Below are 13,679 nucleotides of genomic sequence, written 5' to 3' on the forward strand. Positions count from 1 at the left end.
ATGGACTGTCAGATATGTCTCTTAGGTAAGCAAAGAAAGCAGTAAACAAAACACGGTGAAGACAATAAGATATGGCAGAAAAGTGAAGAAAGCCTTTTATCAAATTTTAATCCCTGTCAAGTTTTATGGCATAATTTTATAGTCTTTTCTAACAATAATTTAAAAAATATATTTCGGATTCAGATGAACCTGAGGGAACAGCTAAACCTCCAAATGGCCTCAATGACTCTCAGAAAGAAGGCTAATGACCACATCACTGCAAGGAATATAAATCCTTGAATTCTCCACCATTCACTCAGAACTGAACAAGCTTCTTGGATGAATAGCAAAACACCTTCTAACGAAACAAGAAGGTCCAGTTGCCTTTTCAAATAAAACACATTTGGAACAGTTTAAAATATATTTGATAGAATGAGATGCTATTTGAGAATTTCATAAAAATGAGGACTGACTTCTGCCTTGAGTGCTCTTAGAAGTATTTTAAAGATTTAAGAATCTAATAAAAGGCAAAAGATTTATATGATCTGAAGAGAAACCAGAGTATGTTAGAAATGTAATCTGACACCGGGTTCATACTATGATATGTGGTGGAAATGTCCAAAGGCAAAAAATATTGGACAAAAATACATATACAGTTAGAAAAAATAATAAAGCAACTTATTGATTTTAAACGAGACATATTTTTGTTGGATATTTTATCAGAACAGTATTATAAAGGGAATGTGTTGTGAATCAATAAAAGTTAATAACTTAAATGCAAATCAGGGTTTGAAAACCTGCACACTTGATTGGTCCTTACAACAACAACTTTGGATTGGGCCAGAACTAGTCCCCTGATTGGCCACTATTTGGACTATTCTTATTGGTTATTAGTTTGAACTTGTTGCTCATCTCATTGGGTAATAAGGTAGCAGCTAACCCTATAAAAAAGGGTTACTGCTGCCCATAGCCTTGCTCTGTTCTGTTCTATTTACTGTTATTAAAGAGTTGAAGTCACTGGTCAGATGTCTGGTCTCCATTATTCTCCATACTTAACACTGGCGACGAGGATGGGATCCGGAGACCAAAGAGCTGACTAACCTACAGAGCAACCAACATAGCACGTGGTCGAACACGCACCATCAACGGCAACATGGCCAGCGGTGCCGTACCACCCGCTCCATTCAACCCAGAAACTGAAGACTGGGAGGCATACATGGATCGGTTCCAGATGTTTCTGGAGACCAACAATTTGAAAGATGCAACAACCGGCAAAAAAGAGCTATCTTTCTAACTCACTGCGGGCCTACCGTGTTTAAAATGGCAAAGTCACTTGCCAAGCCAGCAGAGGTAAAGAGATGGACTGGGACGTCCTCGAGCCTTTACTACAGGCTCACTACGCGCCCACCGTGCCAACCTTAGTCAGAAGACAACGAAAATTACCAGAGGGATCAACGGAAAGGCGAAAGCCTTGCCAATTACATCACGGACCTCCGCAACCTTGGAGGCCTCTGCGGATTCGCAGACTTAGAAGAAGCCCTCCGGGACCGCCTGGTTCTGGGCCTAGAAGACGGCACGATCCAGAGCAAAATCATGGCTAAGGGGGACATCAGCCTCACCGATGCCCTTAAAGAAGCCTCGGTAGCGGAGGCGACCAAGAAGTCGGCAGCCCGAATGCGCCGCACCAATGCACCGCCACGTAAACTTCGCCACTGATACCTTGCCTCGCTCAGAGAGACACCCGGTATCAACTCACCACGAAGACCTAGAGTCCCGTCCGACAGCGATGAGGAAGAGGTCAACCGACTTCGAACGGAGCGAGACCAGTCCACACAACACTCATTTCGACCGTGTGCCGGCTGTGGAGCCAATCACCCACGATCCGGCTGCAAATTCCTCGACGCACTCTGCCGCAATTGCGGGAGACGAGGTCACATCGCAAAGGTTTGCAGAAGCAAACAGAACTCCAAACCCCGACAGGCCGAATGCCAATCTTCAGGATTCTTCGGCACACACCGAAAAAAAATTGAACCACCAATGGGGAAACCACTCCTACAGAAACAAACCGTCCACCACTTCCACCAGGCGCGAAGAAACCCGGCGGGAAGAGACCCACCAAACAATCACCATAGGCCACGCCTACATCCCTTGATGCCAGGAAAATCCGAGTAAAGCTCGCCATCGAAAACAAACCTTGTGTGATGGAAGTGGACTCGGGTTCTTCCCTCTCGATGGTATCGTGGAAACGCTACAACAGCTCATTCCAACGATTCGCCGCCAAGACCTTAACCCTCAAAGGGTTATACTCAAAGACTATCAGGGTAACAGAATTCCCGTTGTCGGGTCCCGCACCGTCGCACTACCACTGACTGTCGTGGACCGCGACAGGCCTAGCCTTTTAGGCCTTCAATGGTTCAGACCGCCGGAATCACTGTAGCCGGAGTCCACAGGGCCGAGAGCAGCGATTGGGAGGAAGCACTCGTGCAAGAATTCCAAGACGTTTTGCGAACGGACTAGGCAAGTACAAGGGGACCCGATCTCGTTTAACTTGAACCCTGAGATAGCACCCATCCGCCTTAAGCCGCGTCGGGTGCCGTTTCGCCTTGAAGCCTAAAATCGATGAACAACTCGATAAGCTAATAGTGCAGGGCGTACTGGAACCCATCGACCACGCCCGTTGGGAAACCCCGATAGTGACGCCTATCAAGCCTGATGGGTCCCTAAGAATTTGGCGGAGACTACCGGGCCACCTTAAACCACGCACTGCAGCAAAGTGCATATCCAGTGCCACTTGCTCCATTCCCTGGGTGGCGGGAAAGTTTTCGCCAAACTAGATCTAGCCCAGGCGTATCAACAATTGCCTGTAGATCCAACCACAGCTGAGGCGCAACGATCGTAACGCATAGGGGTGCATTTAAATGCAACCGGCTCCAATTGGTAAGCGTCGCCCCTGGAATATTCCAGAGTTTAATGGAAAGGTTGTTACAAGGGATAAGAGGCGTTGTCCCATATTTCGACGATGTACTCATCGCCGCACCTAACAAAGACATTCTAGAAAAACGACTCAGAGAGGTTTTACGAAGATTCCAAAATGCAGGCCTCAGAGTAAAAAAAAGATAAATGCCAGTTATGTACTGAAAAAGTAGAATTTCTGGGATATCTCCTGGACAGCCAAGGAATCCATCCCACTGAAGAGAAATTACGGGCAATTAAAAGGCCCCCACTCCAAGGAACAAGGCAGACCTACAGGCGTTCCTTGGACTTATCAATTTCTATAATGTCTTTTTACCCCACAAAGCAACGGTAGCTGAACCATTGCATGAGACTATTAGACAAAAAGCAACGTGGGTGTGGGGACAACGGGAACAACATGCTTTCCAACAAGTAAAGAAATTGCTAACTTCTGATTCTGTACTTATGCAGTACAACGAGACTCTGCCGCTCACTATCACGTGCAGACGCATCACCTTTGGGGTTGGGGCAATTCTGGCCCACGTATTACCAAATGGAGCGGAAGCCCCATCACGTTTTTTTCGCGAACCTTAGCTAAAGCTGAACGAAATTATAGGCAGCTGGACAAAGAAGCTTTAGCTATTGTGGCTGCAGTTAAAAGATTTCATGAATATGTTTATGGCCGTGCATTTACAATAATCACTTATCATAAACTGCTACTGGGAATCATTGCGGGTAATAAACCAACCCCGTATATATTGTCCCCCCAGAATGACCCGTTGGTCTGAATTCTTGGCGGCCTACAACTACACCTTGCAACATCGCCCGGGAAATCAATTCTCCACGCTGATGCATTGAGCAGAATGCCGCTTCCAGACTCTGTTGTAGATCCAGCCCCCACCATCTCAACACTACAGATCGAAGCTCTACATGTGCCACCATTGACGGCTAGAGACATTGCCTTTGAAACAAAACGTGACCCAGTTCTGCAACACATCCTATGCTGGGTTGAACGGGGTGGCCGACAGACCAAATAGCACCGGAATGGGCGCCTTTCAAAAGCCACCAAACCGAGCTGTTTTCCCAGAAATGCTGTATCTTGTGGGGCGATCGAGTCGTAATCCCCAGCAAATTGCAACAAACTGTTTTGGCGGTATTGCATGAAGGACATCCGGTATCGTGCGGATGAAAGCACTTGCACGCAGCTACGCTTGGTGGCCGGAATTGACAAAAGAATCGAGGCCTGGGTCGCTACTTGTCAACGTTGCCAAGGCGTCAGCAACGCTCCGCCTAAAGCAATCCCGACCGAATGGGAAACTCCGAGGGGACCATGGTCCCGTATTCATATTGACTTTGCGGGGCCTACCAAAAGACACACTTTCCTTATTACCGTCGACGCCTATTCGAATTGGCTCGAGATCCATCGAATGAACACAACTACAACGGACTCAGTTATCAATAAATTAAACAGACTATTTGCCACACATGGGTTCCCAGATGTGTTGGTCTCAGACAACGGCCCACAGTTTACTGCGTTACCCTTTGAACAATATCTTGCTGATCGGGGCATCCGCCATGCGCTAACCTCACCCGCGCACCCTGCGGCCAATGGACGTGCAGAACGCATGGTACAATTTGTAAAAAGACCCTTCACAAAATGGAATTCGGCAACATCGATGAGAAAATCAATCGAATTCTCTTGTTACAGCATATCACGCCACAGCGTGACCAACAAAACACCCGCTGAACTTCTTATGGGGCGGAAACTACGATCGCACCTTGACCGGCTCCACCCTGCATTCGCACCGGAAAAGCCCTTCGGCTCCAGCAGCAAATGCCGGGAATTTAAGGTAGGCGATTTAATCTTTGCCAAAAACTTTTCCGCTGACCCGTTGTGGATACCCGCAACCGTTACCCACCTCACCGGGCCTAGATCTTACCGGCTGCTAACAGACGATGGGAGGGTGTGGAACGCCACATAGACCAACTCCGATCGAGATTACCACCCAGCGCCCATGACTCCCCGGGTTCACCAACTCAAGGGGGAGGAAATATCGAGGGAATTGACTTTGATATGACAAATAGCAGGCCAACGGAAACCCTACGGCCCAGCGAGACACCGGAACGTGAAGCGGGAGGGAGTTGACTTTTTCAGGGAACTGTAATACGGGGAAACCGAACTGCAAACCCCGAAGAAACACGGAGTAGCGGAGACAACCAGAGTGAAAGCAGCACAGAATCACCGTGCAGTGAAACAGAATTTAATAAAGATCATCCAAACGCTCCACCGAACCGGACCTTAGACCAAAACCAGTGGAGCCTCGGAAATCATCCAGGCAGACCAAACGGCCTGTCTATCTTGAGGATTTTATTACAGCTCCCTCAAACGGAACCCAAGGGGAGGGTGTTGTGAATCAATAAAAGTTAATAACTTAAATGCAAATCAGGGTTTGAAAACCTGCACACTTGATTGGTCCTTATACAACAACTTTGGATTGGGCCAGAACTAGTCCCTGATTGGCCACTATTTGGACTATTCTTATTGGTTATTAGTTTGAACTTGTTGCTCATCTCATTGGGTAATAAGGTAGCAGCTAACCCTATAAAAGGGTTACTGCTGCCCATAGCCTTGCTCTGTTCTGTTCTATTTACTGTTATTAAAGAGTTGAAGTCACTGGTCAGATGTCTGGTCTCCATTATTCTCCATACTTAACAGAATGGATATCTAATTTTCAGATTTGATCCAATCGCTTCATTCTTTCTGGTGCTAATAGTACTAGCCCTCAGTTCTTTCCCAGTAGCATATTGGACACCTTCTGACTTGAGGGGCTCATGTTCCAGCATCATATCTTTTTGCTTTTTGGTACTATTCATGGGGTTTTCATTGCAAAGATACTGCCATTTCCTTCTCCAGAATGGAGAAGTGGGTTGCCATTTCCTTCTCCAGAAGCCATTTCCTTTTCCAAATACTTTGGTCACCTAATGAAAAGAAAGGACTCAGTGGAGAAGAGCCTAATGCTGGTAATAATTGAGGGCAAAATAATGCTTCCTGGACCTTTTGAAATTAATTGCACCATTTAGCGATAAAAATATAATAGAATGGATGAGTCTCATGACACTATTAAATCTATTGGAAAATTATGAAAATGAACAATTTATTCTTTTTCTCATGCTCAAATGATGACATCAGGTATTAACATAAATACTTGTTATTGTTAAATCAATTTGACATGCAGATTTTAGATACTAAAGAATAGGACATTGAATATTCATATTTTGCATGAACATTGGAAAACTACACAGTGACTGACAGTGAACTCTATAGTAGAGTTATAGTCAGGCATGAACTCTGTAGTATCTATATAGTATAGGAATCAGTGAACAATTAATACAGTTAACATATAAGTGCTTTCCATGTCCTAAAGGTATTTTCTTCTATTAAGAAAGAGTTGCATTTATTCTTCATTTGATATATGGGGGAATGGTTATATAAGTTTTATATCATATATCTATTTTTGTCTTTCCTGATTAAATGAAAACCTAGCTCAGTACACAATTCACATTTCTTTAAACTGCAGTGATATGTGAGCATAAAGTCTTGAAAGAGCAACTTTGATGTCCTTGTTTCTCATGCTGTAGATTAACGGATTCATCATGGGTGGAACAATGGAATACATTATTGTAATTATGAAATCAAGATGGGGTGGACTGTCAGATATGACTCTTAGATAAGCAAAACTAGCAGTAAAGAAAAAAATGGAGAAAACAATAATGTGTGGTAGGCAAGTAGAGAAGGCTTTTGTTCTTCCTTCAACTGAAGGAATTCTCAGAACGGCAGAGAAGATATGCACATAAGTCAGAAGTACAAAAACAAAACAACCCAGTGCTAATGTACCAGTGAAGATCATAACTCCAATTTCATATATATATGAACTAGAACAAGCAATCTTAAGTAAATAAGGGATTTCGCAGTAAAACTGATTAATAATCTTAGAACAGAAAGGAGTAAGAAAAGTGACAGTACTGTGTAATGAAGCATTGAGAAAGCCAGCTGTCCATACACTGCCAATCATTTTGGTACAGGCCTTCCTATTCATTATCATTTCATATTGTAAAGGGTTACAAATGGCAATATACCGATCGTATGCCATCACAGTTAGGAGGGTTACATCACAGGTCAAGAAATAGAAGAAGAACATGACTTGAGCAACACATCCAGCATGAGAAATAGCCCTAGTATTCATAAGAGAATTAAAAATAGCTTTGGGGACAATTACTGAAATGGACCCAATATCTTGCATGGCTAAATTCAACAGGAAGAAGTACATGGGGCTGTGAAGGTGCTGGTCAAACACAATAGCAGAGATGATGACAAGGTTCCCTGATAATGTCATTAAATAGAGTATCAATAGTAAAGTCATGTGCATAATCTGTAGCTCCCAAATTTCTGAGAATTTCCAGAGAAGAAAACCAGATGTATCATTATTCATTCCTAATAATGATATTTCTAGAAAGAACAGGAAAAATAATTGTTAAAATATTTCATATTTTATGAAATATGAAAATATTTTTTTTCATATTTCAATACCCCATCATTAATTGGAGAGCATTGGATCAACTTTTAGAAAAGATTAGAGTACAACTTGTTTCTTCATATTTATTAAAATATTCTGAGCAATAAAGTTTGTAATTGTGTTTGGTTAAAGTTCAAGGTTGATATTTAACAACTATCAAGTCTTATGCCTATTTTATAGTCTTGGGATTTGAGATCTATGATATTTTACTTGGTTAACAGCATTTTTAACACTAATTTCATCAGAAATTGGAGTCTAAAGAAATCAGTTCTTTTTTATCAGATCGTAGAAAAATTATTGAAAGCTAGATTAGAATATATATATGAGAATATATATATGAATATATATATTAGAATATATATATGTTCAACTATGTCAATGTAACATAACTGAGGTTGTTATTTCACACACTCTCGTAGTTTAACAGATAGCAGATAATCAGAGTTGGAAGGGACCTTGTAGGTCATCTAGTCCAACCCCCACCCAAGCAGGAGACCCTACACCATTTCTGGCAAATGGCAGTCCAAGCTCTTCTTGAAAGTCTTAAGTGATGGTGCTCCCACAACTTCCGAGGGCAAGCTGTTCCATTGGTTGATTGTTCTCACTGTCAGAAAGTTTCTCCTTATTTCCAGGTTAAATCTCTCCTTGTTCAGTTTCCATCCATTATTCCTTGTCTGGCCTACAGGCGCTTTAGAAAATAGCTTGACCCCTTTCTCCCTGTGGCAGCCCCTCAAATATTGGAAGACCTCTATCATGTCTCCCCTGGTCCTTCTCTTTACTAGACAAGCCAAGCCCAGTTCCTGCAACCGTTCGTTGTATGTTTTAGCCTCCAGTCCCCTAATCATCCTGATTGCTCTTCTCTGTACTTTTTCTAGAGTCTCAACATCTTTTTTATAATGTGGTGAACAAAACTGGATGCATTAGTCTAGGTGTGGTCTTACTAAGGCTTTATAGAGTGGTATTAGTACTTCCTTGATCTTGATTGTATCCCTCTGTTAATACAATTTAGGATTGTATTAGCTTTTTTGGCTGCTGCTGCACACTGCTGGCTCATATTTAGCTGGTTGTCCACTAGGACTCCAAGATCCCTCTCACAGTTACTGCTATTGAGCCTGGTTTCACCCAGTGTGAATGACCATCATACCTCTACCTTGTTCTATAGAAATTGAGGTTGTGAAAAATGGCTTACAATATTCTTCAAGTCATAAATTGTTGTCTCTAAGCAAAACAGTCAATTTTGCCATGTCAGCTAGCTCCACCAATTTCAAAGTCCATTCTTCCATTTTGGGAATAAACTCTTTCCATGTCTGGACATATATTAATCTTGCAGCTGATGTCATATACAACAACAAAATCTCATATTTCCTTTCCAAGAAAACATGTGCTGTCCCTAAAAGAAAAGCTTCAGGTTTCATTTTTCATTAATTTTAATTTTTTGAAAATCAAAAAATTCTTAGCCTTCTTACATATCACCCGACATATTAAAAAGTACCTTATTACATTACATTTCCAACATTTGTTTGAAACATCTTTTATAATAGATCAAAAAGTTAAATACCATTGATACACCATTTTATCAAAAAAAGCTTTCAAATTGGGCCTCAACTTAAATTTCAAATCTTGTATTCACATTTTTCCATTGATCAAAGCTTAAAATTATAACTGAAGTTTTTAGCCTATTTAACCATACAATCTTTCACATATACATCTTCAAGATTAAATTTTAATAATAATTTATAAACTTTGTCAAGAATGTGTTCATCATTTTTAATATGTAAAAAACATTTTATCCAGTTTAAATCTTTCAGACAAATGAATATATGTAAACCAAAGGCAAGTATAACCTTGCTTTTTCAATTCTTCTTTTATTTTGAGTCTAAAATCTATATTATTACAAAATGACAAATAAGCGTATTTCATCCATGGTTGTTTGGATATCATCTCTCTTCTTAAAAAAGTTTATTGCAATGACACCCATAAAAGCAATTTAGGAAATAACCTTATTTTACATGTATTCTAAAATCTAGGAATGGCATATTTAACAAAATGATTCTTAAATGTTACATTAACTTTTGATTTCTCATACCATTAAAAACTGTACCATTCAAATAACAATCTTCTACTCCAATAGCTTCCTTCCTTCCTCCTTCCTTCCTTCCTTCCTTCCTTCCTTCCTTCCTTCCTTCCTTCCTTCCTTCCTTCCTTCCTTCCTTCCTTCCTTCCTTCCTTCTCTCCCTCCTTCCAATTCTTCTCAAGTCAGAAAGAAGCTGTTAGAATTTGAATTTGAATTAAAGTATATTAAACTATATCAAAATGACATAATTAAGATTGTTGTCTCCCTTCCTCCCTTTCTCTCCCCTTCCCTACCCCAATCATCTATCTATACCTAACTGATACTGTTGAAGATGCTATTTTGCTTGTTTGTCGAAACAAATTCAATGTACCATAATACACAACATTTTATATTCATAGAACAGGTTTTGGTTTTTTTTCCAGAATAGCTCGATAACTGTGCATCTGAATTTAGTCAATTCAGCCTGACTCAGAATAATAATCTCCTCTGAGCTCTGTCCTTTAATAGTTCTAGAAATATCTTATTAGTTTTTGAACATTACATTCAATAGCAATGGAGCAGTAGATAGAGATATTTGTTTTTAAGCCAATATCTTAAAGTTTCTTCATTATTGTCCTTCATGGAACTATAGGATTTGCATTACTTTAAAAGATACTTTGAAGGTCCCTCTGTTTTGTATCTTGTTCTGCACAAAATTTGTATTGGGAAGAAAATATTTAAACCTTACAGAAAACTTACATTTTAATTGATAATTTAATTTGAATCAAGAACTCTATCTAGTTATCTTGGTTTATAAAGTGAATAAAAATGTTTCCAAATATTGGAAAGGGTTCTAAGTTTTAAGAATAGGGGGAAAGGAATTTATGAGAAATTAAAATAGAGTCACACTAAAGCTTAGAAAACACTTAAATCTTAAGCTTAAACTTCAGTGGGTTAAATTTACAACTCCATCCTGCAAAAAAAAAAAATATCTTTGAATAAGTAAAAATATTCTAAATAGTAACCAGAGAAAAGTGAAACAAATTACTGTGGGGAAAGGCTTTCTTTATTTCTACTTAGCTAATTTAAGATGTATTCAATTGCTATTTATTTTAATCCCATTCCTTAAGTAAAAGTCCCTGAAGAGTCATTCCTCTATAGTAGCTAAAATTATTTATTAACTATTATTTTGTAAAAGAAAGGAATGGGAAGACTAATGAGTATTTAAAGGGAAAAAAGGGAGAAATAGTGAATAATGCAAAATAAAAGCAAGTGAATGACTTACCATCTTCATCCATATTTATTCCAGCAGTTTTCTTACCTTTTTTCCTTATTGTCTTTCTACATATATCAGTAAGATTTTATATTGTGTAGTATTTCAGTGAGAGTTTCACTAATATTTCTTGCCATGTCCCCAAAGTTTTTTTTATTGTCTCCATACACAATATAAAAAAGTCACAGTGGATTGATTTTTTAAAAAAAGCAAACATAACAACAGAGATTCATTAAGTCATTGCCCAAGGGTTTGTATTATTTTAACAGTGGGGGCAGGATTAATTTGCAGGCTCAGAAACCAAAAAATAGATGGCTCTTACACTATCCATTTTTTTAAAGAAATTGAAATAAAAATGTATCCATTTCATAATTGTAGATATTTTCATTATGTTAAGTATAACATGTTATTGTTCCCATGTAACATGTATTTTGCTATTATTGATGAGAGGTTCAAATTCAGCATAATTACTGTTAATAATTAAAACAATTTGGTTGATATTCATTCAGCAATCAGTATAATTGTCCTTAGAAAATAGGATAGTGAGCATATCAGATTAGAAAATTCGCTGTTTCTACCAACACCCAGGAAGATTTTGACTTTGATTTTGTTTTGCTGATTAGAAAGGTTTGTGGTTATAAAAATGGTTAGTATATATTATTGTGTGAAGGTAAAAAGTTGAGGCTACAGTGCTATTATCTTCTACTTTGCTAAAGAGAGCTGGAAGTCAACTCTTTTTTTTTCTTTCTTTCTTCCCCACATTTTCTCTTCTTCCCTTTTTCCTTTCCCTAGTTTTCCATTATTTTTACTTTGATGATGATTGTTGATGATTAATTTATAACATTTCAATTTTTTTCTTACTTTGAAACGGAACATTTGTTTTCAAGCTTTCTTTTAGGTTTAGATTATGATTTACTTAAGTTGCGTTGTTGCTTTACTTACCCCCAAAATTATGAGAAATTGTGCTGCCATGTTTGTTTGCATCAAGTTAAGGACTAGATGCATGACTGTAGAAATGATCATAACACAGAGATTATTGTAACCTACTCAATATTTGTTGATCTATAGTATAAGAAATATCCAGTTTCTGATAAGTTTTTATTTTAGCCTTTATTTAGCAATAAATAAATAAGTAAATTCTGCAGGGCAGTCACCATTTATAGTTCCATTTAAGATAGATCAAAGCAATTAGGGTTGCATTTTACAACTACACCTCAGAGCACATATAATACTCATATACACTACACAAAGAATATGATTTAATTGTTTTATTGATAAATTTGGATAAATCTAAGTCACAAATATTTTAATAATGTTTACTGCTGCAGATTAACAGAGTTGGAAGAGACCTTTTTAGTCCAACTCTCCACTCAAGCAGGACACCATACACCATTTGTGATAGATGGCAGTCCAGTCTCTTCTTGAATCCATTATTCCTTGTCTGGCTTACAGGTGCTTTGGAAAATAGCTTGTTCCCTTACTCTCTGTGGCAGCCCTTCAAATATTGGAACACTGTTGTCATGTCTCCCCGGTCCTTTTCTTCACTAGACTAGCATTGCCAAATTCCTGTATGTTTTAGCCTTTAGCCCCCTAATGTAAACTAACCAAATCCTGTTTAAGCAAAATTTACTATTTTCTCTCTCTCTGACTCTTTTAGTATAAGAAGATTAACTTTTTGCATAAAGAATGGATTGAACAGTTTATTTGATGCTTCAAAAACTGGTAACAATTTTGATTCATAAACTTCCTTTTTATGCAAGTTTTTATCTCTGATATAAAGAGAGACAATGTCTACATTGATTTTGACAGAATTTTCAAATAATTTTCCACAAAATAGGCAAATAAGTTTATTTACTTTCAAATACATTTCATCAATACATTTTCCTAATAAATAAATAAAAAATATTGTTTTCACATGTTACACTTATTCCAATGTATTCTACATGGGTTTGCCTTTTATGATTATCCAAAAGCTGCAACTGATCCAGAATGTAGCAGCATGCACACTTTTGGCTGGACCATGGCTCACTCAGCTGTGTGACTTCATTGACTTCTAGTTGTTTTCCAGGTACAATTCAACAGGTGCTGGTTGTCAACCTCAGATAGCATCAAATCAATTGTAGTACTGTCTCTTCTTGAAGGTATCTTCCCATCCTATTAGCTTTAATGTTGCCATCTGAATGGATGCATGCTTCCTCAACTGCTGTGAAGACCTGGCTCTTCCCACCAGCATTAGATTAGGATGGGAGGGAGTAGGAGATTGAAGTGTAAGGAATCTTTGGTCTAATTCCTAGGATGATGGCTATGTTTTAACTATGTTTTATGGATTGCATTGTATGAGATAGATGGTTATATAAGTACCATAAATAGGTAAATAAATATTCCATACTATATCCATAATTTATATTATATATTTAATTGAAGATCCATTTAATTTAACATTTAATATCAGTTTATTATAATTTTTGTTAGCTATTATTGTCAGAGTATTGTAATAATTATTTGTGAAGCTGACATATCAGACACAATATATAAATTTAATTACTATAACAGAAAGAATATAGTCTAGTGGTTAAGACAATGGAAAAATAATCTGGGTCCTATCCAGCTGCAATTTCCTGCAGGAAACATTCTCTCTCAGTTCCTTCTCAAAATGTTTATAAGAAAATTATAGATTTGTCCTCCCAGAGTCAGAGCTTTTTCAGTGCAGCACAGACACATGCTATTAGTTTGATCTTATAAAATGAATTTTCCAGCTTATTTTTTTCTTTGATATTTTGTAAGATTTTATACCCTATGTCTGTTTTTTTATCTGTATATTAAAATTTGAAAATAGGTAAGTGCATAC

The 13,679-nt window shown here is 38.5% G+C and overlaps 1 protein-coding gene across 1 annotated transcript; it reads right to left on the minus strand.

Moving 5' to 3' along the window:
• Nucleotides 1–6,488: 6,488 nt before the first annotated feature.
• Nucleotides 6,489–7,445, minus strand: LOC113424065 (olfactory receptor 14J1-like). The gene has a single exon (XM_026685668.1). The coding sequence runs from the start codon at nucleotides 7,419–7,421 to the stop codon at nucleotides 6,489–6,491; it is 933 nt and encodes a 310-aa protein (XP_026541453.1). The 5' UTR covers nucleotides 7,422–7,445.
• Nucleotides 7,446–13,679: the final 6,234 nt, after the last annotated feature.

This window comes from Notechis scutatus, chromosome Z, assembly GCF_049901735.1.
Source record: "Notechis scutatus isolate UNSWTSFEM ecotype Mainland chromosome Z, rNotScu1.2, whole genome shotgun sequence".
Lineage (NCBI taxonomy): Eukaryota > Metazoa > Chordata > Lepidosauria > Squamata > Elapidae > Notechis > Notechis scutatus.